The sequence below is a fragment of the Cucurbita moschata genome, unplaced genomic scaffold (genome assembly GCF_002738365.1).
Source record: "Cucurbita moschata cultivar Rifu unplaced genomic scaffold, Cmos_1.0 Cmo_Scf00062, whole genome shotgun sequence".
NCBI classification, from domain to species: domain Eukaryota; kingdom Viridiplantae; phylum Streptophyta; class Magnoliopsida; order Cucurbitales; family Cucurbitaceae; genus Cucurbita; species Cucurbita moschata.
The window spans coordinates 797,810-824,589 of record NW_019268578.1 but is presented as its reverse complement, the minus strand read 5'-3'; the positions used below and the strand labels follow the sequence as shown (position 1 = coordinate 824,589).

The window sequence follows — 26,780 nt, the reverse complement described above, 5'->3', positions numbered from 1 at the left end:
AAAAAAAAAAAAAAAAAAAAAAAAAAAAAATCATTTGGTTGTTCTATAAATTCAACATAAAAAATCCCACATTTTACACAAATCATCGAATACCCACTTCACGTGCAACTTTTCCCATCATATTTCCAATGGCCAATCTTCGTTTCAGCTCAAAACTTGCTCCATTCATGGCTGTCCTTTTCATAGGGATGCTTCTCGTCACTGTCACCGGCCGCCATGCAACGCCGCCGTGGACGACGGAGGAGGTCACTGAGAGCAGCAGCAGCATTATGATAATGCGTAAATTTGGTTATAGCAAAACCCAAATGGAGCATTTGAGAAGACTCTCTTCTTCCACCGACAGATACACTCCTGGAGGACCTGATTCTCAACATCATTCTCATCCACCTCGTCTACCGTAGGTTTCTCTGGTCTTGTGTTGTGTTGTGTTGTGTTGTGTTCTGTTCTTTCTGCTTTGTGTGTGTTTTTTTTAAGTTGAAGGACAGTCTCCTTATGAAACTTCGGATGTTTTCTGTTTCATGTTTGTTTTGTTGTAATGGTAAGTGTTTTCGATTGGAAAAAACCGACTTTTGTTGTTAGCTCGGTTGTCAAGGCTCAACTGTCGACATTCTTATTGGGTTTTGACTCTCGGTTGAAGCACATCGAAATGAATAACTGATGCAAAATGAAACCCTCACCGAACACACTTTGCATTAAAATACTTTAATCACAACGCTTGAACGTACCACCGGTATTTAAGAAGAAAGAAAAATACTAACAATTATTATCCTAGATTCACGAGTAATGAATCATGAGTTAACAATGCAATTATAATATGAAACATAATTATTTCTAACGGTTTGTTACCATTTCAATGCATAACGGTAAACTCTAATGATTCCAACTTGATGCTTAATGTTCGAATTTGTAACAACCCAAGCCCACCGCGAACAGATATTGTCTTCTTTGGGCATGATTCCAGTGAGATGTTTAATGTTCGAATTTGTAACATCTCCCAAGTCCATTGCTAGCCGATATCTCTTTGGGCATGGTTCCAACGTGATGGTTAATGTTCGAATTTGTAATAGCTCTCAAGCCCATTACCAGTAGATATCTCTCTTGGGTTCCAACATAATGGTTAATGTTCGAATTTGTAATAGTTCAAGTCTACCGTCAGTAGATATGATCCTCTTTGGGCTTTTTCTTCTAGGTTTCCCCTCAAGGTTTTAAAACACGGTTGTTAAGGAGAAGTTTCTACACCTCCATAAGGAATGCTTCGTTATCCTCTCCAATCGAGGTGGGGTCTCGCAATCTATCCCCCTTGGGAGCCTAACGTCCTCGCTGAAACACCGCCCAGTGTTTAACTCTATACCATTTGTAACAACCTATAAGCCAATCGCTAGCAGATATTATCTTTTTTGGGTTTCCCTTCTAGGCTTCCCATAAGGTTTTAAAACGCGTTTGTTAAGAAATGCTTCGTTCTCCTCCCCAACTAACGTGGGATCTCACAAAATTTGAATTAGTCGAACTTATCGTCTCACAATTCTTCCTTCCAACGATAAACACATTTTTAGAAATTTCATTCTCAAACCTCGAGTAAAAAAAGAGATAACAGTGTTTTAACGGTTGAACTATATGTTCATATTAACATAAGCGATATCAGTATCAAAAAAGTATCAAAGAGCTTACCTCGATCAATTTGGTGTATATAATTAACGGATAAAAAATTAATAAAAATCAATGTTACATTTGAAATAAAATAAAAAAAATAATAAATAAAAACATGACTTTATTATATAATTAAAATGCATCAAATCTTTGTTGAAAAATGAAAAGGAATTTGGAAGCCGCTTTAACAGATCATGATTTAGTGCTTCATAGTCATAAGGTTTAATTTGATCCGCTAATTACTTTAATTAATTTAATTTTAGATACATATCCTATGCTTAGTGGTTCATAATTTAAATTAAAATTCTTAAATATCCTCAAGGAAAAAAAAACCTTATATTAAATTTATTTTTTATTTAATAAATATTAAATTGTTACGATTTAGCTATAATAACTAAAATAAATATACTGTCAATATATATATACATTATAATTTTTAAAATTTAAATAACTATTTATAAATTTATTTCTTATTTAATTTAAATTACTCTAATTAATTTTGAAAATAATTTGGCATCCATTATTTCATTAAAAAAACGGTTATATTCATCATTGAGATCTCAACCCATATCGACATCTTGCCATCATTTATTTAATATAACCATAAGCAAACTTTAGCGTCGACATTATTGATTAAATTGACTCGGGTTTAATTTAATATTTTTTTTTGCGTCCTATATTTAAAATTATAATTTAATTCCTCAAACTTTAAAAAAGTAGTCAAAATACTAATTTATAAGATTAAAAAGTCAACTGAAAATAATTTCCCACTTTCACTTGTCTTGTAATTACCTTTTAAAAACTTTTTTTTTTTACATTATTTTAGTCAAATTTTACAAAAAGAAAGAGAGCATTAATTTTAAAAAATTATAATAAATTATTGTTGTGGATAATATTGAATCATCCCTAATTGAAATATTATTATATTTTTTTAATATGTAAAAAAAAAAAAAAAAAAATCTTAGCTAAGTGACAAAATTATAATGATTTATTCATATCATATGATAATTTAATACATTTGAGTGGTCTAAAGCTTCCATTTTTAAGTTAATTGGTCGTTAATTCCGACCTAAAATAGTAATTGGATGAATAAAAAGCTCACCCACTTTAATATAATTTTTAATTCCATTTACCATGAATAAATGGAATTTCATCTTGTAATTTATATTATATTATAAGGGTAAATGAGGGAAAGCAAAAAGTTTTGTTCTTTTTGTAGCATCCAAACAAAAGAGGGTCTTGTCCCATTTGTAATTCTATGATAATGTTTTTCTTAGGATATCCATTAAGGATTTCATCCCTTTTGTATCCTAAGTATTCATGTCTTCAAGGATATCCATATCTATGAATGCATACACATGGTTTTACATGGCTCGACGTTTTCCTCCATTTCTAGTGAATTGTTACTTGAAACCCTAACGAGCCCAAGCACCCCGTAACGTTCCTAGTGCACTGGACTCAGGAATCCGACCGCTCCTAAAAGCAAATTCTAAAACACATGCCTAGTGTTAATAGACTCGGGAACCTGACTAATTCGAACGACCCAATCAAATTGGATTAGATTCTTTTTCTTCAGTTTGGGTTAAAGTTGAAATTTTTAAAAATCGAAAAATTTGGGCCAATTTGCGAATTGACATTTTTTTTGTTGGACAAGTCGAAAAATAGGGTTACAACCCAATTCTGTCATAATTTTAAGATTATTACGAAAATTGTGATCTATTTCATTTTAATGTAGTATGGTCGTGTATGGTGGCCCAAAATCAATCTACGAAAGTTTATAATATTAGATTCTTTTTCGAAAAGCATTAGATACAATAATATAAATAAATAAAATAAAATAAAGGATGATTTAGCATATGGTTTTGTCTCTTTGTCCCTTTTAAGTAATAAAAGATCTAAATGGTTAGGCTTGACCTAATAAAGATTACTAATTATTAATTTTGTACGGAAAACTTCGGTGCTTTTAAGGACCCATTTATAAATATATTATTTATTGTCTATTAACTAAAATAATATTGTAATTTTATTATATATTACGCGAAAAATACCCTTTTGATCTATACGTTTTAATTTTAAAATATTACATTTTTACCCATGAATTTCGAATGTAAAGATGTCGAGGCATATTATATTATTTTTACTTTAAATTCACAATAATTACAGAATAACCAGAGGGACAAATATGTAAATTCATAGCTATTTTGGACTTTAATCGGCTCGACCGTTCATAAACTTTCACAATAAACCGGAAAAAACCCGGAATTTTGAATTTAAGCCCGGCCCAATGGTTCTCCATAATGGATTGGGTTATCAATATGGGCCAATTTTATAATACAAAAGGAACCCCCACGGCCCAACTAACCCATTGTATTCAAAATAAGGTCAAATGACCATCTTATCCATTAGAGATCTATAGTAAAAATCAAGTAGTGAACCAAATTTTGAATTTTAGTCGGGCAGCAAGGGTATTTGTGTAATATCATATGAGTTAATTCCTAAAGTCTTGTAGGTTATATTACATAAATTAATCGGCACCAAATTCGAATAAGGTAAATTTTGTATCTATACTTGTACGATTAAAAAAATCTTAAAAAAATCGATAATAATTATTTGTAGTTAGATCATAAAAATTTTAAAATTTAATATAAAATAAGGTAACATAGCCATAATTTAAATACTTCTAAATTTTTAAAACCTCTATTTAACTTATGACTACGTTACCTAATTTCACATTAAAATTTGAAAATTTTAATTTGGAAACTCTTATGAATTTTTGGACTTTCTCTATTAAAAAAAAAAAAAAAAAAAAATATATATATATATATATTAAAAATATATCTTAATTTTTTTTATTAAAATTACTTATATTTTATTTTAAAAATACGTTTAAATTTTAATGGCGAAATTTCATTTTAAAAAGTTTTATTAATATTCTTCCACATTTTTTAAAATAAAATATTAATAACGAATATTTGGAAGATTTTGAAAAATAGTATTAAATAAATATTTGATTTTCCAGATAACAAGCCGCGGGAATGGGCAAACTCTTCAAAATTTAAGAAACCAAACTGCCCGCCATAAACCGACTTAACCCACCACGACGCGCGTAATCCACACACGCTAAAACAATTTCCCGCCTCCATTTGGCGCGTGTTTCCACCTCCCAACCCACGCGTGCTCCACCATCATGGGCACGGCTTTTTCTACTACCACTCACACGCGCGCCCTCCATTTCACGAAGCCCCACAGCCGCCGTACATCTGTACACTTAAAAGGATTGAGAGATCCTTTAGAGAGAGAAAGTCATTTTTTTTTCCTCTAGAGAGAGAAAGTGTGTGTGTTCGTCGAAGAGACTGCAAGATCCGGTGGCAAAATAGGCACTGAACAACACACAAACCCTACTGTTCTCCATTTTTTTTTTGTTCTGTAAGCTTCCAGTTCATCTTATTTTTTCTGCATGTTACATGTGGGGTTTTCGAGTTTGTAGCTGTGTTGTTATTAGGGTTTGTGATCGGAGGAATTTAAACCTTGTTCGGTCTTTAGGGATTTCGCTTTTGGTTTAATCTTTCTATCATTTAGGGTAAATTTAGGGATTTCTCTGTGTTTTTATCTTTTTCGAACAAGATTTTCAGCTGGGATGTTTTGTATTATTGTTTAATTTTGGGGAATTTAGGTATTTAGGGTTTTTGTTGAGTTTCATGTATGGCTTCGGGTCCTACAGTTGGTGAGGGAGACGGTGTTAGGGAGAAACAGAGATACGTGGAAAGTAAGGTTTACACTAGGAAGGCCTTCAAGGGCCTCAGGAAGAACAACAACAATAATACAAATTCAATTGCCGATGTAGCCACTGCCGCAACCTCTGCCGTTGAGAATAAACAGGATAATGATAATAGCCGAAACAAGGAAACCTCTACTGTCCCAACTATCACGGCTGCTACCAACGACATCGATGACGCTAATGCCAGTAGTCATGTTAATCATGACAATGATAACGATTTACCCCAGTCTCTTCCCTGTACAACGGTGACAGAGGACGAGAATCCGACACAGAAGCAGCTCATTTCGAGATTTGTTGTGGCGTCTGATGATTCGTCATGTCTTAATCGCGAGCAGGTTGCAGCTGGGGATGCAGTGCAGAGCACACGAGACCAACCCTCTGGAAATGGTGTTGTGGAAAAAGCTGTGGAAAATGAGAATAACAATAATTTGGCCTCGAGGTCTAAGCAGGAGGTGCAAGAACTAAGGCGTAAGCTTGAGAGTGAGCTTGAGATTATAAGAAATGTGTTGAAAAGAATTGAGGCAAAACAGGGGGAGTTAAGTGAGTCTAGTAATTTTCATGGTTCGGCTAATGATGGGATGAATAAGGTTGCTGGAGATAAGCAGATTCATCCCGAGGTTGCTGGAGATAAGCAGATTCATCCTGAGGTGTCTGCCGTTGGTGTGCCTCGTGAGCCTTCTAGGCCTCTGAATCAATTGAGTATATCAGTGTTGGAGAACAGTCAGGGTGTGAGTGACTATGTGGAGAAAGAGAAAAGGACACCTAAAGCGAACCAGTTTTATCGAAATTCAGATTTCATACTTGGAAAAGATAAGCTCCCACCAGCTGAGAGTAATAAGAAGGCAAAAACAAATATAAAGAAGCCGGGTGGAGGAGAAACCGTTCATGGTTTCGGGCCGGGTTCCAAGTTTTTTAAGAGCTGCAGTACACTTCTGGATAAATTGATTAAGCACAAGTATGGTTGGGTGTTTGATGCTCCTGTAGATGTGCAGAGTCTCGGTTTGCACGATTACTATACCATCATTAAGCATCCAATGGATCTAGGAACAGTAAAGTCTAAGCTGAACAAGAACTGGTACAAGTCACCTAAAGAATTTGCTGAGGATGTGAGACTTACATTTCACAATGCTATGACTTATAATCCCAAAGGACAAGATGTTCATGTAATGGCCGAGCAATTATTGACAATATTCGAGGATAGGTGGGTTATTATCGAGTCAGACTATAATCGAGAAATGAGGTTTGGACTAGACTATGGGGCTGCTCTTTCGACGCCTACTTCTAGAAAGTCTCGTCTTCCACCACCACCACCTCTTGACATGAGACGGATATTGGAAAGGTCAGAATCCACAACATATCGTCTTGATTCCAAGAGTAAACCTTTGAGCTCTACACCCTCAGCTAGGACACCTGCTCCAAAGAAGCCCAAGGCAAAAGACCCTCATAAAAGGGACATGACTTATGAGGAGAAGCAAAAACTCAGTAATAACCTTCAGAATTTACCTTCAGAAAAACTGGATGCCATTCTGCAGATAATTAAGAAGAGAAACTCGGACATTTTTCAAGATGACGAAGAGATCGAAGTGGATATTGATAGTGTGGATGCAGAGACACTCTGGGAGCTCGATAGGTTTGTGACAAACTACAAAAAAAGTTTGAGCAAGAACAAGAGAAAAGCCGAGCTTGCACTTCAAGCACGAGCAGATGATGAGCACAATATTGCTCAGAAGGTAAAGCCCTGAATATAATTTTTGATGTATGTTGTGCTATAAAGTACTAAAGACGGATCCTCTTATTTTCTTCTATCGATCCAGGGCCACGCTGTGACGGAGGTCCCGAAGGAAACTAAAGCAGGTGGATTAATCATTCTGTCAGGTCTTTTATTCTTATTTTCTTTGTTTGTTTAATTAAAATCCAAAATTTTTATTTTGTACACAGATGATAATATCGTTTCATCATCGGTGCCTGTTCAAGGACAGGGCAATAGTAGAAGTAGGTCAAGTAGTTCAAGCAGTTCTAGCAGTGGTTCTGGATCTTCTTCTAGTGGTATGACAATTATTAATTTCAGCATTCCTGGCATCTTAATCATGTGATTTTGTTGAAGCTGTATTCTTATTCTTATTATTTTTCGGACAAATACAGATTCTGATAGTGAAAGCTCTTCAGCATCTGGATCTGATAATGGGTCGTAAAGGGCTTCAATATTCTTCAGGTTGTGCTGCTAAATTAGTCTGAATCTCTTTTTTGAATAACTTTTTGGCCATGTTCTTGTTCCTTTGATGAGTTCTTAGTTTCTGGGCCCCATTATCTGCTTTGTTTCTGATATCACCTTAATCTTGGTGTAGTCGAGTTCAATCTCCGTAAGGGTTGACAAGTTTATTTGTTCTCTAGGTCAATTGGATCCGTAGACGCTAGAGTTTTTATGAGATGGGTCAAAATTTTATGTTAGGATCGCACAACACGCACACCATCGATCTAGATGAACACAAAAAATAGGATAGATAAAATGCAAGGAGAATACTGGCTAAATGATTTGTATTGATGACTCCAAGTATGTAGAGTAAGAAAGAATACAGAGAATATATAACTATCTATCATATATATAGCTTTATCGGATATAGCTTTTTATTATATATAGCTATTTACTATTTATGACAATTTACTTTATGTCATTTACCATATATAGCTTAACTATGTATAACCGTTGACTAAGCTATAAATAAGCAGCAAGCTCCATAGCCTAACAATTCTCCCACTTGGAAACTGATCTAGTCAACCAAGAATTTCATTCTCAAACGACCATATGAGCATCTTCAGTGCACCATATCAATTGAGGCTTTGCACAACCTCAATATTCCAACATCAACACATTTTGTCAATATCTTTGCTGGATTCTTTGCACCCTCTATCTTCTCAAAATATATCACCATCTTCCACTAACCTGCAAGTGAAATGGTATTGCCTTCCGTGTTTTATCTTTAAATGATAGACCGGGTTCCTCACCAACTATATGACACTCTGGCTATCTCTATAAAGAATCTTTCCGTGTTGCTTCTTGCTAAATTCTTCTAGATAGGTAGTCATCCATATCATCTCCTTTCCAGCTTCAGCTATTGCCACGTACTCAGCTTCAGTACAACGCATTTTTGAAGCCTAGACATCCCATCATCCATGGCTTGCTCCCACTTGGTTGTATCCTCCAACTGTAGGGCCTCATCAAAGGGATCTGGTTCTCTTTCATCAGCAACAGATAGTGTAATGAAGGTACATACATATCTGGTACTCTGATAGTACTAGATGATCTTCTCAACATCGGTTCAGGTGTCACTTGCTCTACCGCTGGTTCCTCTGCAATAGTCTCAGGAGTTTCTTGAATATTTGCTACAACATCACTAGGTGATTTTTTTCGCAACTCGACCTCAACTCCCACTTGCTTCATTGTCTTGGAACCTTGCTTCACATCTGGTTTCTCAGCAGTAGTCTTAGGAGTTTCATGAGACAACATTACTAGGTGAGTTTCCCTACAACTCAAGCTCAACTCCCACTTGCTTCGTGGTTTTGGAACCGTGCTCCACATCTGTATGGATCATTTCCAATTGCACTTTCTTCAATTCTCTAGCTGTTCTTGTGAAGCTAACTCGTTTCTGCTACGTAGTTCTTACAACGATCCACATCAACAAATTTTAGACATTCTAAAACTCCTTTCGCAGCCAGCATCTTCATTCCTTTCACGCTTATATGTCTAAGTCTATTGTGTCATAGATTTGAATTTGAAGCACTCTCAGCAACAACAACCATGTTCATATACTCTGCAGTGGTGTATAAAGTTCTGGATTTTATGCCACGTGCTACCATCGTAGCACCCTTCATAATCTTCCACGAACTCCTCTAACTCTGTTGCATAACCTGTGCTGTCCAACTGACCAATAGATATCAGGTTTTTCTTGAGATTAGGAATATATCTGACATCCTTTAATGTCCACTGGTTTCTTGCCGGAGTTTTTATGCAGACATCCGCTTTTCCTTTAATCTCCAAATCTTTGTTGTCGGCAAGATACACCTTCTCGAAATTTTCAGACTTGAAATTCTGGAACAACCCTTTATTTGGAGACGAATGAAAAGATGCACCTGAATCCAAAATTCAGGATTCAATCAAACTGTCCACGCTGAGGATTAGAGCATCACCAATGTCTTCTGCTGAATTTATAGAATTATTATCATCTCCAAATTTCAGATTTGTGATTCTGCTTCCTCTTTGGTCTTGTATAATCTGTCCGAAAGTGACATTTTTCTCCACAATTCCAACACGTTACGTTTGGTCTATTTGAAGATTTTTTTCGGTTCTTTGATTTTGATCGCCCTTTGTTTGGGCCCTTCGGTTTACTTCTTCTCCATTGGTCAACACTGAGAGCATTACCAAATGAATTTCCAATTTCTTGTTTGCGAATACTTTCGTTGAGAATTTCATCAAACTTCAGTTTATCATATCTTTGGGAACTGCTGATTGCGGCAATAGTATCTCACGACTCGGGTAAAGACGACATCAAAATCAATACTTTAATTTCATCCTCGAAATTAATTTCCACCGAACTCAGTTGACTTACGATCATATTGAATTCATTTATATGATCAACAACAGATCCACCTTCAGGCATTTGTAGATTGAACAATCTTCGCATCAAATACATCTTGTTCATAGCCGACGGTTTTTCGTACATATTTGACAGCGCCTTCAATAGATTTGACGTTGTCTTCTCCTTGATGATTTTGAATGCCACGTTTCTGGATATCGTAAATCGGATCAACCCTAAGGCTTGTCGATCCTTGAGCTTCCACTGTTCCGTGGTCATGGTATCCGGCTTCACCCCCAATAGGGATTCGTGAATATCTTTTCGGTACAGATAATCTTCAATCTGCATCTTCCAGAAACCGTAATCGGATTCATCGAACTTCTCAATTCCAATCTTTAAGCTTTCCATCTTCACAGATCGGGGTGAATTCTGCCTAGCTCTGATACTAGTTGTTAGGATCGCACAACGCACATACTCGATCTAGATGAACTCAAAGAATAGGATAGAGAAAGTGCAAGGAGAATATTGGCTAAAAGATTTGTATTGATGACTCCAAATATGTACCGTAATAGAGAATAAGAGAATATATAAGTATCTACCATATATAGCCTTTTACTATACAACTATTTACTATTTATGACAATTTACTTTATATGTCATTTACCATATATAGTTTTACGATGTATAACCGTTGACTAAGTTATAAATAAGTAGAAAACTCCATAGCCTAACAGTCTAACCGTATATGTATGATATTTTAATTTTGAAAATTAAAAAAACCTTAAAATTGCAACATTTTATGTACTTTTTATATCTAAGATGTTGTCCGTGATAGACCAACCTCCACGGCTAGCAGATAGTATTCTCTTTAGGCTTTTCCTTTCAGGCTTCCGATTAAAATTTTTAAAACGTGTCTGCTAAGGAGATGTTTTCACACCCTTGTAAAGAATGTTTTGTTCTCCTCTCCGACCGATGTGAGATTTCACAATCCAACCCCCTTCAGAGTCCAGCGTCCTCGCTGGCACTCATTCCCTTCTCCCTCCAATCGATGTGGGACTCCCCAATCCACCCCTTAGCTTCAAATAACTGTCATTACATTGTCACTGTTTTTTTTCGCTCTGCCATTTACTTCAAAATGTTCTTGTTGGCTACTTGTCTACTAAGAGAACTGTGGTATTAAATGCCTTGCACCTCGTGTTTTTGTGTCAGTTTAGTTTAGATTATGGTTTTAAATAAACTCTTTATTTAACTAAAATATAAACCACAAGTATAACTTATGCAGTAGTATGATTCTAAATACTTTATAAGGTCTGCTAAGAAAAAAGTTGAATAAATTGTTATTTTTAAACATGTTGATGTTCAAGGATTCTTACAGTTCATTAGAAAGGTGACAGAACGAAGTTAATCAAGGCTGCAATACTTCCTAATTGTTACTGGTATGCTGAAAACTTTAAATGGTAAAAAATAGAGATTATATGAACTTAGAGATATTACTTGAAACGAGTCATCAAGTTCCAAAGTACAGAAACTTAGAGATATTTTGAGTTCATGGGTTTGAACAGGATGATGAAAAAGAGATTAAGAAGCTTTAAAGTTCACTCTTTCCCCCTTTGTGATTGGCAATTTTTATGATCAGTGGCTAGAGGAATGAAAATCTTACCAATTCCCTTTTGTTTACTTGGACAGATATCAAATTTTTTGAAGTCACTTCGGGTGGAAGGAACCCTCAGCTTTCCTGATTGAAAGCCAAATCAGTGTCTTGCCCAGCACTGGTTGGAAAAGGCTTGAAGTCCATTCATTTTCAACCAGTGGCAAGCTGAGCTTTTGATGTAGTATTTGACGCAGGGCTTCACTTCATCCCCCCATGCAGCCTTTGATTCTGTCCCAAATTTGTATAATATTGGTAACATAAGTAGTAATCTGATCGATTAGGCCCTGTCTTGCGTAGCGCCTGTACATTGCTAATCCATTGCTACCATCTCTATTATTTTCTAGCACAGACAACACCCTTAAGAGTCTGTAAACCAAATGTCAGTAGTAGGCAACAGGGTGTGGTTTTCAATTATATTCACAAAAGGGTTTGATGAATAGCTTGACTATCCCTTGAGCTTTAATCTGCCCTTCTATGGCTGCCATTTCTAAGGATTGTGAGTTTGCAAGCGCTGCCGCTTGTATTTTTGGTTGTAAAGGATCAACAGAAACATGATTTTGTAAGGTCAAGATTTTGCTTTTGGTTTGATAGAATTATTTAGACTTCAGTCTTGAGAAAATGAAAATGGTGACTTCGGCTTAATGGGCTCTAAAAGGAAGTGGGTAAAGTCTCTTTCCGAGTCGCCAATTTGATATAAATATCGTGCGGTACACAAATTTTGGCGCTGTTGGAATTGATGAGCGAGCGAGCGAGCGATGCAGCGTCTTCAACTCAAAGCTCTACTTATATGGCCGACTTTCCGCTGTTCTTTTCGCGCCAATATTCATTCTCAAAGCGTCAAGCTAAATTCGTCTTCGTCTTCGTCTTCGTCGTCTTCTTCTTTAGAATACACGCCGTGGTCTGGTCTGAAAGCTTGGAGGCAGAGCCCTATAAATGAGAATCGATTTTGGGGAAGCAATGGACCAGAGGCTTTGGTTGAATCATCATCAAATGGGTTTCTCTTCGACAGCCGAATTGAATCGGCGTCGTCTCTTGCAGAGTTGGGTGCTTTGGTTCTTTCTACCAGTGATCCTTTGATCAAATCCAGGCTCTCGCATCTCGCTTACTCCAGATGGTCTCTCGAAGATCTTCCGATTGGTGTTTTCGAAGCTCCTCGTCGTCCTGCTCGACCTCCTCAACCCAAATTGGTTCGTTCTCTATATTTCAGTAAAATTTTTATACTCGTGAAATGTTCGTCTCTGTTCTTGAAAGAATCAATTGTTTTGTTTGTTTGAACCTGCTCTGGATTATGAATTTGTTCATGATTTGATGAAACTTTAACCCATGTCTTGCATAAATCCAGGTCTCTCCAAGGGAAATTCCGGCTCCCAAAAACTCGGGGTTGCCTCTGAATGCTTATATGCTGCACAATCTTGCTCATGTTGAGCTTAATGCAATTGATTTGGCATGGGACACGGTTGTTCGATTTTCGTGCTTCAGTGAAGTTCTTGGTGAGGGGTTTTTTGCTGATTTTGCTCATGTTGCTGATGATGAGAGCCGTCATTTTACATGGTGTTCACAGAGACTTGCTGAACTTGGATTCAAGTGAGGAGATTATAAACCTTGGGTGTAGTAGTTGATATTTGTTCGTTATTACTTACCTTGATTATATTGTTACAAGATATGGAGATATGGCTGCTCATAATTTGCTTTGGAGGGAGTGTGAGAAATCATCTGACAATGTAGCTGCACGCTTGGCTGCAATCCCGCTTGTCCAGGTAAACATATGTCCATTCTTAGTTCTTTGCTTCTTCATACAGTGCTTGAAATCCTTGAATTTTCGAGTATTCTACTTTTGATTATCTAGTCTAGAAGTATAAAAAGGATGACTAGCCTGATGTAAAGGGATGGGATCGAAAAGGCTTCTGGAAAGTACTTTGGATGAGGAATGGTCGAACTCGAACCTTAAGGAAGTTGAAATGAGGGTGGGTACTAATTTGTGAGATCCTACGTTGGTTGGAGAGGAGAACGAAACATTCCGTATAAGGGTGTGGAAACCTCTTCTAGTAGACGCGTTTTAAAACCTTGAGGAGAAGCCTAGAAAAGAAAGTCCAAAGAGGACAATATTTGCTAGCGATAAGCTTGGACTGTTACAGATGATATTAGAGCCAGACATCGGGTGGTGTGTCAGTGAGGACGCTGGCCCTCAAAGGGGGTGGATTGTGAGATCCCACTAGTTGGAGAGGGGAATGAAACATTTCTTATAAGGGTGTGGAAACTTCTCCCGAACGGATGCATTTTAAAACCTTAAGGGTAAACTCGAAAGGGAAAGGCCAAAGAGGACAATATCTACTAGTGGTGGGCTTGAAAGCCAGACACCGGGCGATCTGCCAACTAGGAGGCTAAGCCCCAAAGGGGAGTGGACATGAGACGGAGTGTCAACAAGGACGTTGGGCCTTGAAAAGGGTGGATTGGGGGGTCCCACATTGATTGGAGAAGGGAATGAGTGACAGCGATGACACTGGGCCTCGAAGGAGGGTGGATTGTGAGATCCCACCTCGGTTGAAGAGGGGAACGAAACATTCTTTATAAGGGTGTGGAAACCTCTCCCTAGAAAACGCGTTTTAAAACTTTAAGGGAAAGCTCAAAAGGGAAAACACAAAAAGGACAATATCTGCTAACGGTAGGCTTGGGCTGTTATAGAATATACATTTAATATTGAAATATGGATGGGGTTGGGTGCTATGGGGAAGAGATTCGATTTAAGAAAATAAATAGAAAACTAAAGGCAGAGATAGTATTGATCAGTGCACATATGTATATATGTATATCACATTCTGTAGGAAGCTAGAGGACTTGATGCTGGGCCTCGACTAGTGAAGAAACTAATAGGCTTCGGGGATCATAGAACATCTGACATTGTAGCTAGAATTGCTGACGAAGAAGTTGCACATGTTGCTGTTGGTATCGACTGGTTCATCCTCGTCTGTCAGAAAATGGAACGCGCTCCATGCTCCACTTTTAAAGGTTTATACCCTCCACGATGTCGGTTTCTTTTCATCTAAATGATATGAGTCATATAGCTTGCAATGCTGGACTTCCCTGTGGTAACATCTTTGGTGGCACCAATGCAGACTTGTTAAAAGAATACAATGTGGAACTTAAAGGGCCTTTCAATTATTCAGCTCGAGACGAAGCCGGCCTTCCACGTGATTGGTATGAAAACTTCCCATCTGGGTTTATAGTCGTACATGTCTCTTCCCAACTTTCAGTCAATCGTTTCTGCAACTCTCATACTCGTGTTTTATAGGTATGACATGTCGAACACGAACAAACAGGATGAGACAAGTGGAGGAGCTAAAAATGAACAACTATCTGTGGTACAAAACCATCAACATTACTTGATCTAATGCCTGTATTTTCATGAAAAAGCGTTTGTTTTGTTTCATTAGTGAATTTTTGGTATCAAATATCATTCCAGGTTTACAATAGGCTTGCTTCCGTAATATCCATGGAGAGCAAGAACTCTGGGCCCTCAGAATGAGTTGTTTGATTGGCCTTCTTCCTGTGTTCTTGGAAGACATCGCTGTTATTGCATGCTGCTTGGTTTAAAACCTTGCAACGTTTAGTGATTCTGGAGCACAGTTTCATATGGTTAGTTTCCTTTTTTCTTTTTTTATCTACGCCATCGGGATTAAGAGCATGAATTCGCCCCCAGACTAATGTAGAACTGCTTGTGCATCTTTAGATCCATCATTTTTGATCCTAACACTCTGTAAATTTTGATTAGAATGTGAAAATATTGAAATGAACACAACTTATACCCTCTCTATGATGGTCTTGCCTAAGTCTAGGATGTCTAGGATGTGTGAGATTCCACGTCGATTGGAGAGGAGAACAAAACATTCCTTATAAGCATGTAAAACCTCTCCCTAGCAGACACGTTTTAAAACTGTGAGGCTGACGACGATACTTAACGGGCCAAAGCGGACAATATCTATTAGTGGTAGGCTTTATTAACACTACAAAAACTTTGAAATGAAGAAGAGGGAATGGGATTATAGTGAAGTTTCCTACTATGTTGTTGGACTTTCCCATGAAGATGACTCGTGGTTATAGCGACTAGATTTCTCGAACTTTTTGTTTTTTTATTGCACCCCATTTTGGAATTTGGTCTGGGATGAAGCTAAATTTCTTATTTGTTAAGCTTCTTTCGGCTCATAGCCTAAATTGTTGAATGATGCTATTGTGGGGTCGATACTTGCATATGCGTAGAGCAGCTATGTGTTAGATATGTTGGCTTATCGAGTTGGTTGCTTCTTCGGTACGAGGGGGAAGTCAGACTTGAGCATGATAAGAGTGTCAGCCAAACATGCCCTAGAGTAGGAAGAGATGTCTTACACTCTGCTCTTCCTTTATTCATGCGGCAGAAGCTAGCGACAAAAGATAAGACCAACACAATAAATGTCTTTATGGGATGGACGTGTTTGAGCCTGAGTTAAAGATCTGTCTCTCAAGTTGGGGTCGGTGCTATGCAGACGGATGACAAAAACTTCCGAAGTGTATGACTCATATTTTTCCTTTTCCTCAAATAAAAAATGAGTAATCAAAACTTGAACAAGGATTAATTTAATATTAATATAAACCAATAATCACCCTAAAGCCAACCACTTTATCCATCGACATAGAAATGAAAGATTTGGAAAATTAAAATTTCATTATAAAATTGGAGTTTTCCTTGGAAAAGCAAACATTTCCGTCGTCATCTAAGACCTTCTTCCTTGACACACATCTGTACAGTTTGGTTCAACCCCTTTAATAAATTAATACTAATCCTCAATAATCTACAAAACCATCATAACAATAAGAATTAAATAATCCCCACAGAATAGTAACAAATTCACAATTCACAACACACAGCCCCCACTCAGCATCTTCTTTATTTAGAGCAAAGGAATTCGATCATCGCCGAAAACCAAGGCGAAAGTGAGAGAGAGAAAAAAAAAAGAATCCCAACAAAGATGTGCTGTGGAGATGGCGATTGTAGGCCATTGGGCTTCTTGCTCGGCTTGCCTTTTGCATTCGTTTCTCTTATTCTTTCCCTGGTCGGCGTAATTATCTGGATTGTCGGGTAAATTTGTCGAAACTCCTTTAATTTTTAGCTTCTGGGTGTTCATGATTTGGTTTGTTTCGTTTGAATCTGATGCCCCTTTTCACTTTTCTATCGATTTCTATCGATTCATGACTGTATTTGCTCTGGGTTTTCGCTGCAGATTGACGCTTTCTTGCATATGTCCTTGTTGCTTGTGCTTGACGGTGATAGTGGAGCTAGCGTTGGAGCTGATCAAAGCCCCAATTCATGTCATGCAGTGGTTTACTTCCCAGATTCCTTGTTGATTGTTCATAAAGGGAAGCGGGAGAAGCTTTAAAGTGTAAGTATCTTATCTTTGTTCTGTAAAATTTGCGTTTGATATGAACATGTAGCTTTGGGATTTCCCGTCTCTGATTGATTAGGATTTTTTTTTTCCTTCCTGTTTTTGTTTCTTTAGCTTCACTGAAATGGGCTTCCATTGATTGTTTGTGACATCAATAATCAATATAGAATCAAAGTTGTCTTTTTACCGTATTTCTGAATGAAAGTTCTGTTCCCTACGAAGTTTGGTTTTCTGAATTCTGTGCTCATATTGAATCTGTCCTATACTTGTAGTTGCTCAGTATAATTGCCTCACCTTCTGAACCAACTCCCGAAATCATATAGCTTCTCATTGCTTGTGGAGAAGTAGAGGTATCAAAGTAATGGACAATAGCTTCTCCATTAACGAGAGATGGAAGCTTTGCTCATTCTTACAAGCTTCACAAGCATTATTGTCCGAGTGTTCTTGCTTGGAGGTTCATCACTATGCCTCTTCACTAGTTTTAACTAGTTATACGTCATCTTGTTGTCTCAATAGTTTGGGCCATAAGATCTCGTATACAAGTCTCTAGTGATTGTAGTAAGATGATAAAATAAGGTTCAAAGGTTCAGAGCTCAGCAAGAAAGAAGCTTTTACGATCCCGCCAATGATAATCCTTTGAAAAATGAAAAGCATTCAAAAAATGGCTCGAGAAGCAAAACTGTCGACGTGTTTCAAGTTCTTCAAGTTATGGACCGTAATTCAAGTTTTTCATATGGTGCCTTAACACTTCTCTCTTATATTTATAGAGTTTTCTTTTGGTTCGTGAAATTGGGCTTTAATGACCATCGGGCCCAACCATTCGACCTAACCCGTCTGAATTTGAGCTTTGACCAAATTTGACTCGACCCAATTTAACCTAAGTTTGAACAAATTATCTGTTCCAACAATGATTCAAAAAACCAAGCAAATAAAACTTTATCCAATATCAACAATACACACAACTAATACAACAAATTCACAAAATCACACGCTTTTCTAACCCAAACAAATTGACCTTATTATCCCTCAAACCCACACATATTACAACATCAAATCACAAGTGGGCAGGGGCAACAACGGAAGAAGTTGCAGAAATAGGCGCCGAAGCCGGAGCCGCCGCAATACTTGAACCATAACCACCGCCACACGGATGCTCAAAACAATCCACAGGACGCTCAACCACCGCACTACACTCCTTCTTACTCCTCTGCAGCGGCTTCTCCGGCACACAATTCCGACGATCGTCAAAAGCAACCCCTTCCGCCGTCAAATTCCGGCAAACCCCTTCTTCCTCACAAAAGTAATTATACGAAACCGTCACATTCTCCAAATTCGGAAGGTTACAAAGCCCTTCAAACAAATTCCCAGTAAACAAATTGTGAGCCAAATTCAATTGCTCCAATTGACCCAACCCAGCTAAACTATACGGCAAAGGACCCATTAATTCATTAAAACTCACATCCAAAACCTTCAATTTGTACAAGAACCCAATTTCTTGGGGCAAACAGCCTGATAAACTCGTGTTGATCAACAAAAGTTCTTCCAAACTGTTTGCAAAACTTGCAATCGTCGGTGGAAGACAGCCCTTCAAATTGTTGTTGGCAAAGACAATCACAGAGGCTGATTTTCCACCGATGTTTCGAGGGATTATGTTGGTGAAACGATTGCTGTTTATAAAAATGGCGTCGAGGCTTTTGTTGAAGAGTTCAGGGGGAATTTGGCCTTCAAATTCGTTGAATCGAAGGTCGAGATATGTTAAGTTTGGAAGATGAAGAACAACAGAAGGAAAAGGGCCAACGAATCTGTTGTTGCTTAAATCTAATTCGAAGAGGAGAGACAAATTGGCTAAAGATTGAGGCAAAACGCCGCAGAATCGGTTGCTGTTGAGATGGAGCAGAGAAAGGTCTTTTAAAAGGCCTAATTCATTAGGAAGGAATCCAGCAATGTCGCCGTGGTTTAAGTCGATTCCGGCGACAACCTGAACATTTGAGTCGTTGAGAGATGGGGCACAGTATACTCCAAAGTAGCTGCAAACTGAAGGCCCTACCCAATTGGTAGTATGGTTTTTTGGGTCAGAGTAAATGACCTTTTTCCATGCTTGGAGAGCAAGGAATGCTTGGTGGAGTCTCGGGTTCGTGCTCGGTGATCGAGCATGGTGGTGGTGGTGGTGGTCATTATGAGTGACTACGACACCATGTTTGGCGCTCAAGCTCTTAAACAGACAAGACAAATGAAGGAGTAACAAGAACAAAGCTTTGGAGGACAGGGACGAGGACGAGAACAAGAACGGGAACGGGAACGAAGCCATTGTTTTAGAATTCGAGTCTATGGGAGCAATTAGTTAGGTTGTAGGCTTAAATAAGCAGCTGCATTATGCATCTAAACGTTCAGTCTAATGCTTAATCATGCTGTATAAGTCCAATAAGAAGCTTAATTTCTTCTTGGGATGATAATGGAGGAAGAAAATTGTTCCATTTTTCGTTCGAATAGCGACGGTTAACCGTTACGATATGCTTGAAAGTACGTATTTGGAGTAAGGCCGAGAAAGAAGAACAGAGGAACATTGGGTCTGAATATGGCTAAAAGCTTGAAAAGCTGAATGTTTATCTGCGCATGATAAAGACTTTGCTCCTCACGGTTGTTTTCACAGTTTGTTTGAAGTGGAATCCGAGAGGGATGGCCTTAAGAGTCTTGAAGGAGGTTTCTTGGAACCTAAGGGTTCTGTAATTACAAGTCTTTGTTATGTGTAAATGCAACTAATTGATATCAGATACGAAAATGTTGTGTTCCTTGAGTATCAAGCTTGTTGACTAATGATGCTTAGTTCATTCAAGTTTTTTACTGCCTAATGATCACTTCTTGTGTAAGATTTATCTGAAGAATTGAATATAACACATTCAAATGTGAATAGATAGCCATGATCCCTCCCGAATCATGCCAGAACTTGATCCTAAAGTTGGAATATTAATGCATGAGGGGGCTTGACTGTAAAGCTTCATTATTAGAACTGAAGCTCTTCTGTGGTTTGGTTTCAGGTTTGACAGCTGATACAAAGCAAACTCGAACGAAGCTATGTCAAACAGTATCCGAGGCCAACATTCAAATAAAATAGGTGTGTGTATGTAACAGCCTAAGTCCAATTTGGGCTTTTCCTTTCGAGCTTCCCCTTAATGTTTCACCAATATAAAACCCGAGGGTAGAAACACGACATATTCTAATTCATAAGAAAAGCCAACCAACTTATCCTTCAATATTCTCAATCTCTCAACAAAATCAAAGAAGAGAAAAGCAGAAATTGAACTTTTCTGAAATACCAAAGTGCACTGCAATACGCAAAGGAATTTAACTATGATCTCCAAAAAAACTAATAAAAGACCTTATGCCTCCAACAAACTATGAGTAGAGACAGAGACAGAACACCATGAACACAACCATGATACTATAATTACGCCATGAGATCAAACAAGAAAAACTCGAACCTGTAAAGGCTGCCGAGAGTGAAAGAGAAGGAAATAGTGAGAAATCACCAAGTAGATGCCTCGCGAAATGCGATTTCGTGCAGAAATGAAGCTTCGGTATACAGAGAGCGAGCTCGCGGAGACTAGGGTTTGAACCATAATCACATATTTACTATGCCACTCATTGATTCAATGATTCACGAGCTGGAGCCTGCAACACTAACTGAATGGCAGCCGAGAGTGGAGGTAAGGGAAGGCGCCGCCGGTAGGATAGTGGGCCTAAAGTTGAGCTTCTTTTTCAAATGGGCTATAAAGAACAAGGTTAAACCCCAATTCTACTGGGAGTTTAGTTAGACTTGGTTGGTCAACTGGGCCAGAAATGGTACGGTAAAAAGCCCAATCCTTCCGGAGAGTTTAGCTGGACTTGGTTGGCCAAATGGGCCAGAAATTGTACGGTAAAAGCCCAAGTTTAAAGCCCAATCCTACCGGAGAGTTTAGCTGGACTGGTGGCCCAATGGGCCAGAAATGGTACGATAAAAGCCCAAGTTCAAAGCCCAATCCTACCGGAGAGTTTAGCTGGACTTGGTTGGCCAAATGGGCCAGAAATGGTATGGTAAAAAGCCCAAGTTTACGCTCTTAGGTTAATTGGGCTTACCTAAAGTCCAAATTTCTCCGAGATATGATAGAAACTGCAAAATAAAAATAAAAATAAAAATAAAAATTCCTCTGGTCGGAGGTGACGCGAATATAAATTGGTTTGACCCACTCAGTGTTGGGAGTGAGTGCCACACAATCGTGAACTCCGATAAAAATAAGATAATAAAATAATAAAAGAAGAAGAGATAAACAATATATAATCTACCTGAACATCTGCATCCCGCTACATTACAGTAAGAAACTCTTGATCAACAATGAAGCCTACAACAAGACAGCAATCCAGAGAAGACCCCTTATATATTACAATTACTCAAACATTTTTGTGTTTGAAACAGACGAGAAAAAACCAAGATTTCATCACCAAAACAAAGGGATTAGTCCAGGTTTGCAAGTGGCAAACATGAACCAATTTAAATTTTTGGTACAAACAAGCCACAAGGGGCCTGTAGCTGACCCAATTTACATCTATCTATCTTCCAGAGGAGATGGATTCTTGACTAAGCTGTACACAAGGAAGCCCTCTGTTTTGCTAGTAATTCCTTTAACTTCCTTATAAGCTGAGGGTTGGAGCACATGTAATCCTGGAATGATTCCCTAATACTCTGCAACAACTCCTTGTTGTAATCACCTAGTTTGATATTAAGCAACTTCGTGAACAGATTCTTCCACAGTTCAACGTTCCAATACCTATACCGGAACAACAGAGAGTTCAAGTCAGAGAGAGGAAGGGAAGAGGATGGTGGGTTGCTCACTCAAACTCTAACTCAGACTCTACAAAGAATCTATCTACGGATAAGTTTCAACTATGTCTTTAGACTTCAAAAGGTTTCTTTTCTACCCTTATGAAAGTTTGTTCCAAAAAGATCTTTGAAGAGCTTCTCCGTCAAACTAAGATGGACGCTGAAGTGACGGCTAATGTTTAAAAATGAAAGGCATACATAATATCATTTCCATTATTCACATAATTGATGTAGCAATTGATGTGCAACAACTAATAATGTAAAGAAAAGCGTGACGGCTAAGTATTTTGCACAGGACAGGAAAAGGAAACAGAGTAAAGACGCCAGAAAAGTTACTAACCGCTTAAAAGAAGTTTTGGGTAAATAAACAAAGCTCCCATCAGATGATACTTTTTTCTCAACGTCCATGTAGGAACCATGAAGCATAGTGTGGACGACTACACAGAAGCCATATATGTCAACCTGTACAAACACAGAAAGCTACTGATACAACTTTTGTTTTCCTCTTCACGATGGTTTTGCAGCACTAGAGTTGATATAAATAACCACACTGCAGAAGAGACTGACCTGATATTTCCAAGGTTTATTCTCTAGCATTTCTGTACAACGAAAGCCAGAAGTGCGGCAATCTCCTTCAAATTCTACATTTTCAGGAAAAAGTTGCAGATCTATACCTCTTCCCCAATCAACAAGGCAAAGCCCCTACAAGATAAAGCTACAGGTAATCTTCCTTGCTCCTCTAATGTAATGTCCTGGGAACAAAAACAAGGAATAATGAACCTACATACCTGATCATTCCAAGGACCACTACGTTCCCGAAATCCATCTTCCGTTAGTTTGCCTCTGCATAATGGTTAACCAAACTAAAGTCAATTGGTAGAGAATTATAGGATGGGAGTAGAAAATTTTTCAGTCCGATGCCGGAACGGCTCTAAGTGCACTAATAGCAGATATTGTCCTTTTTGGGCTTCCCTGGACTTTCCTCAAGGTTTTTAAAACGCGCCTGCTAGGGAGAGGTTTTCACATCCTTATAAAGAATGTTTTGTTCTCCTCCTCAACCAATGTGGGATCTCACAATCCACCCCTTTCGGGGCCCGGCATCCTCGCTGGCACTCGTTCCTTTCTCCAATCTATGTGGGACCCTCCAATTCATGCCCCTTTAGGGTCTAGCGTCTTTGTTGGCACACTGCCTCGTGTCCACCCCCTTTCAAGACTCAGCCTCCTCACTTGCATATCATTCGGTGTCCAGCTCTGATACCGTTTGTAATAGTCCAAGTCCACCGTTAGTAGATATTGTCCTCTTTAGGCTTTTCCTTTCGGGCTTCTCCTCAAGGTTTCTAAAACGCATTTGCTAGGGAGAGGTTTCCACACCCTTATAAAAAATGTTTTATTCTCCTTTCCAACCGACATGGGATCTCACCGATGCGGATCATTATTTGTGGGCCAAAGTTGCAAATGAAAACTAGAGTGAACTATTTAATGAAATCAACTGTTACCTTGCATAACGAATAAGCAGATTGTCAGGTTTGAAATCCCCATGGATAATGCCAATGTTGTGCAAAGTCTCTAGCATGTAAAGCATTTCTATGGTGTAATAAATACACAAAACTTCTTCCATTGTCTTCCCAAGGACTACATATAAATTAATGGCATCCTGCACCAGGTTTTAACCACACAGTTACTTACGGTGAGTATTTTAAAGGACCATACAGTACAGAAAGGTTCAGAATCTGAAAATTCACCTGTAATGTGCCATGAGCCAAGTAGTCACAAATAAGTATGCTATAGTCAGAATAGAGATACATCTCATGAGCACAACCAAAACTTGACCTCTGACATTGTGAGAAATTGAGGATGAGCATAAATCGAGTTGCTAACATTCAGAAGTAATAAGCGCTTACTGAAAATCTAAAGGGCTACAACATACTTCCTTCACGGTGACACGTTGATCAAGCTGACGATAAATGTAGAATTCCCAAGGAAAAGGAGGTGTTTGTATCTGACAAGCATTTGAAGGGAATCAGGACATCCAGCAAGCTCACATTCAGGTATGGCGTATTATGAATGCTTAAAGTAAAGGGTATATGCAGATTTTCTACCTTTAGTGCGACAACATCGTCTGGGTTACTGTCAAGATATGATTTATATACTTGGGCAAACCCGCCAGTTCCTGCACAACCTTTGATCTCATATTTCTTCCCGCCTGTAAATTTTGGCAAATGAATTAGAATTATCATGATGAATAGAGTATGAATGAAATAAGAACATTTTTCCCTCCATTTCTTACAAAATATTTCAAGAAATCTCGCTGTTTTGAAGGATTGACTGAAGGTAGTTCTATCTATTTAGGTGAAAAATCTAACTATGTCATTACCAATCTCAATAACTTTATTCCTGGATGAATTCCGCAATGAATTTAGAGCCATCTTTTTAGGGTAAGGTTTAATGCTTGAATGGTATCCCTGAAACATGCATTAGATTCATAGTCAAGTTAGTAAGAGAGTAATAACTAGCTTTGCATACATCATTGGACAAGGAAAACTGCACTTTCTTACCTCATACTTCAAAATCTTGAGATTAATCTTGCTTAATAAATCTTTCATAACAGAGGAAGACCATGGATTCACGTAAGATTCTACAAATTTAGTGGATTCACCACCATCATTCTACAAAAACGAAATTTATAGAATTCAAAATTCCTACGTTATATACTTGAAGGAACATAATCTCATTTGCTCTGTGCTTCAAGAACACGCACCAATTTCATTGAATGAGTATTGACTAACTCAGACATCCTATCAATAAACAACACTTTTGCCTTTTTCAGCCACTCAAGGGGCTCAGCGTTCCTGTTATCAGTTAAAAAATGTAAGGAACAAGCATAATCATACATGTGTTCAGCAGTATGCCCATGAGAGGGAGATAGAGATACCTCAACAAGCCAAGCTCGTAAATCATGTTAGCGTCGTTTAATCTCCCCTTGGATTCAAGGAACACTGCATACCAAATATAAAGCAAAGAATTGCCAATGCATATCTCCTGCTCCAATAATTCCTTGAAACCGGTTTCAAAATCCTCCCTCATACCAATCTACTTACACGAACAATATAATCTTAATTATTATTCAAAATCAATAAACCGAAATTACTAAAAATTTGTCAAAGTTATCTAATCAACTGCATCTACGAAACAAAGATGATTGAACTTTTAAACCCACAGATATAACAGTGAAAGAAAGATAGTTACGCACAGAGAGAAACCAAATCTTGAGAAATCGGACATCGTTTTTGTACTTGACAGTGCCGCCGAAGGTTTTAATACAGTCGGAAACGAGATCCGCGAGACCTGGCCCAGAAACATTGCCGGAGGTCGAATTTTCAAGAGCATCCTTTATGGACCTGCGATTGGAACCAAATGTGCATCAACAATTTCACTGAAACTGGATGGAAGAACGATTGTGAATCAGCTCGATTACAGAAAAGAAATGAAGGAATACCAGAGCCAAGGTAACAAAGGGTCCTGAGCAGATGTTGTAGTGGTGGTGATTTGAGAATCAGGGATGATTATCGCCATGGCCGGTAGCTTACTGCTCGTGGAAGAAACGGAAGTGAAGGATGCCGACCCAGACAGTACCCTGGCTCCGCTCCAATAAGAGCGCCATTTTTGCAATTCAAATTTATTATAGTTATTACCTCTTTGCAATTCAAATAATGCGATAAAATTTCATAAATATTTTTTACAATTTCATAAAATTATCATCACCATATCACCATATGCTGGAAACTAATTATAACATTTAAAATTATAAGAATTAAATTAATTTTTTTCTAATTTATTTTGTAATTTTATCCCAATATTAATATTAAAACATTATTATTATTTAGTATTTAGAAACTAGCAAATTTAGTTACCAAAATTTTTGGTTTTAACCACTGTTCTTTCTAGCTTGTGGTCAATGGGAACATGGACCCATTTAAATTTTCGAAGTCATTTAGTATAGTATTGCTTCTTGAATCTTGTTTGGATGTGATATCAGTTCATTCATGTACCTCTCAGATCTCACATCGATTTGGAGATGGGAATAAAACATTCCTTATAAGGGTATGAAAACTTATTCTTAGTAGACGCGTTTTAAAACTGTGAGACTGACGGCGATACGTAACGAGTCAAAGCTAACAATATCTTCTAGTAGTGGATTTAAGTTATTACAATACTTCTCGAGCATCATATGATGAGTGTCCCTCACTTATGCACCCACAATTCTCCTCTTACTTAGCCACAACGTAAGACTCCAATAGTTCTTCCCTCAAGCAAAATAACATTGAGTCTCCCTTCAAATGATCTATCTAATCCAAATTCTAATATAGGGATGTGTGTCTCATTTCTTGAAGTTACCTAAAAAATTTAAAGATTCCCTCACGAAATTCGTATAAAGTTTGTAGACAAAGAATGAGTCAAAGCTTAAGATTAAGTTGACATACATTCTTATCTGAGAAATGAAAAACATGACTAAATTGACTAAATTGATAATGCATTCACATTGTTTAGTCCAAAGATACTATTTCACTCTTCAAGAGAATTATCCAATGACCAACGAACCAAATTTTGACTTTAAATCGAACTTAGATCGAGGTCAAGCGACACTTGAGTGAGAGATACGTTAGGCTATGCTATCCCTTAAACCAAGTAGGGGTCCACCCACGCGTCAACGTTGTTGGAGTTAAAGGGACGCCCTTGAACACCAAGTCAGGTCCGCCCACGCGTCAACGTTGGTGGAGTCATGGGGGCGTCCAGCCCGGCGCCCCACCCCCTCCCAACTCCTGTAAAAAGGCACCGAAAAGAGAAAAAAAAAAAAAAAAAAAAG

The 26,780-nt window shown here is 37.9% G+C and overlaps 5 protein-coding genes across 7 annotated transcripts; 3 read left to right on the top strand and 2 right to left on the bottom strand.

Annotated features, from left to right (window-relative positions):
• Window positions 1–4,924: 4,924 nt before the first annotated feature.
• LOC111437068 (transcription factor GTE4) lies at window positions 4,925–12,175 on the top strand. 2 transcript variants are annotated; one of them, XM_023074893.1, is made up of 5 exons: window positions 4,925–7,155; window positions 7,240–7,279; window positions 7,364–7,471; window positions 7,568–7,637; window positions 11,683–12,175. In XM_023074893.1, exons 1-4 carry the CDS (start codon window positions 5,350–5,352, stop codon window positions 7,615–7,617), a joined length of 2,004 nt encoding a protein of 667 aa, XP_022930661.1. In that variant the 5' UTR covers window positions 4,925–5,349; the 3' UTR covers window positions 7,618–7,637; window positions 11,683–12,175. The 2 variants fall into 2 exon arrangements, with proteins under 2 accessions (XP_022930661.1, XP_022930663.1); XM_023074895.1 differs by lacking the exon at window positions 11,683–12,175 and adding an exon at window positions 7,817–8,024.
• Window positions 12,176–12,335: 160 nt separating this feature from the next.
• LOC111437070 (uncharacterized protein HI_0077) lies at window positions 12,336–15,235 on the top strand. The gene is made up of 7 exons (XM_023074897.1): window positions 12,336–12,834; window positions 12,990–13,231; window positions 13,308–13,404; window positions 14,470–14,653; window positions 14,761–14,842; window positions 14,937–15,006; window positions 15,108–15,235. The coding sequence occupies exons 1-7, from the start codon at window positions 12,403–12,405 to the stop codon at window positions 15,168–15,170; spliced, it is 1,170 nt and encodes a 389-aa protein (XP_022930665.1). The 5' UTR covers window positions 12,336–12,402; the 3' UTR covers window positions 15,171–15,235.
• A 1,274-nt stretch (window positions 15,236–16,509) lies between these two features.
• LOC111437071 lies at window positions 16,510–17,279 on the top strand. Of its 2 annotated transcripts, XM_023074899.1 has the most exons (3): window positions 16,510–16,757; window positions 16,900–17,060; window positions 17,176–17,279. In XM_023074899.1, exons 1-2 carry the CDS (start codon window positions 16,648–16,650, stop codon window positions 17,021–17,023), a joined length of 234 nt encoding a protein of 77 aa, XP_022930667.1. In that variant the 5' UTR covers window positions 16,510–16,647; the 3' UTR covers window positions 17,024–17,060; window positions 17,176–17,279. The 2 variants fall into 2 exon arrangements, with proteins under 2 accessions (XP_022930667.1, XP_022930666.1); XM_023074898.1 differs by having other exon boundaries at window positions 16,900–17,277.
• Window positions 17,280–17,946: 667 nt separating this feature from the next.
• Window positions 17,947–20,534, bottom strand: LOC111437069 (leucine-rich repeat extensin-like protein 4). The gene has a single exon (XM_023074896.1). It carries the CDS (start codon window positions 19,367–19,369, stop codon window positions 18,116–18,118), a length of 1,254 nt encoding a protein of 417 aa, XP_022930664.1. The 5' UTR covers window positions 19,370–20,534; the 3' UTR covers window positions 17,947–18,115.
• An 830-nt stretch (window positions 20,535–21,364) lies between these two features.
• LOC111437097 (mitotic checkpoint serine/threonine-protein kinase BUB1) lies at window positions 21,365–26,238 on the bottom strand. The gene is made up of 15 exons (XM_023074932.1): window positions 26,189–26,238; window positions 25,413–25,610; window positions 25,167–25,314; window positions 24,849–25,006; window positions 24,675–24,765; window positions 24,472–24,582; window positions 24,291–24,378; window positions 24,016–24,119; window positions 23,844–23,915; window positions 23,659–23,748; window positions 23,413–23,570; window positions 22,705–22,759; window positions 22,484–22,618; window positions 22,257–22,378; window positions 21,365–21,863 (listed from the first exon to the last, which is right to left on the bottom strand). Exons 1-15 carry the CDS (start codon window positions 26,236–26,238, stop codon window positions 21,674–21,676), a joined length of 1,770 nt encoding a protein of 589 aa, XP_022930700.1. The 3' UTR covers window positions 21,365–21,673.
• Window positions 26,239–26,780: the final 542 nt, after the last annotated feature.

What these genes read in the sequence shown, in the direction of transcription:
- LOC111437068 (XM_023074893.1), top strand. Translation starts at nt 5,350, where the DNA reads ATGGCTTCGGGTCCTACAGTTGGTGAGGGAGACGGTGTTAGGGAGAAA. An exon ending in CCCGAAGGAAACTAAAGCAG is followed by an intron (nt 7,280 to 7,363) that starts GTGGATTAATCA and finishes TTTTGTACACAG; the next exon opens with ATGATAATATCGTTTCATCA. An exon ending in TTCTGGATCTTCTTCTAGTG is followed by an intron (nt 7,472 to 7,567) that starts GTATGACAATTA and finishes GGACAAATACAG; the next exon opens with ATTCTGATAGTGAAAGCTCT.
- LOC111437070 (XM_023074897.1), top strand. Translation starts at nt 12,403, where the DNA reads ATGCAGCGTCTTCAACTCAAAGCTCTACTTATATGGCCGACTTTCCGC. An exon ending in GACCTCCTCAACCCAAATTG is followed by an intron (nt 12,835 to 12,989) that starts GTTCGTTCTCTA and finishes GCATAAATCCAG; the next exon opens with GTCTCTCCAAGGGAAATTCC. An exon ending in AAAATGAACAACTATCTGTG is followed by an intron (nt 15,007 to 15,107) that starts GTACAAAACCAT and finishes ATATCATTCCAG; the next exon opens with GTTTACAATAGGCTTGCTTC.
- LOC111437071 (XM_023074899.1), top strand. Translation starts at nt 16,648, where the DNA reads ATGTGCTGTGGAGATGGCGATTGTAGGCCATTGGGCTTCTTGCTCGGC. An exon ending in GTAATTATCTGGATTGTCGG is followed by an intron (nt 16,758 to 16,899) that starts GTAAATTTGTCG and finishes TTTTCGCTGCAG; the next exon opens with ATTGACGCTTTCTTGCATAT.
- LOC111437069 (XM_023074896.1), bottom strand. Translation starts at nt 19,369, where the DNA reads ATGGCTTCGTTCCCGTTCCCGTTCTTGTTCTCGTCCTCGTCCCTGTCC.
- LOC111437097 (XM_023074932.1), bottom strand. Translation starts at nt 26,238, where the DNA reads ATGTTATTTTGCTTGAGGGAAGAACTATTGGAGTCTTACGTTGTGGCT. An exon ending in GAGTCTTACGTTGTGGCTAA is followed by an intron (nt 25,611 to 26,188) that starts GTAAGAGGAGAA and finishes TGAATTGCAAAG; the next exon opens with AGGTAATAACTATAATAAAT. An exon ending in TACGAGCTTGGCTTGTTGAG is followed by an intron (nt 24,766 to 24,848) that starts GTATCTCTATCT and finishes AACTGATAACAG; the next exon opens with GAACGCTGAGCCCCTTGAGT.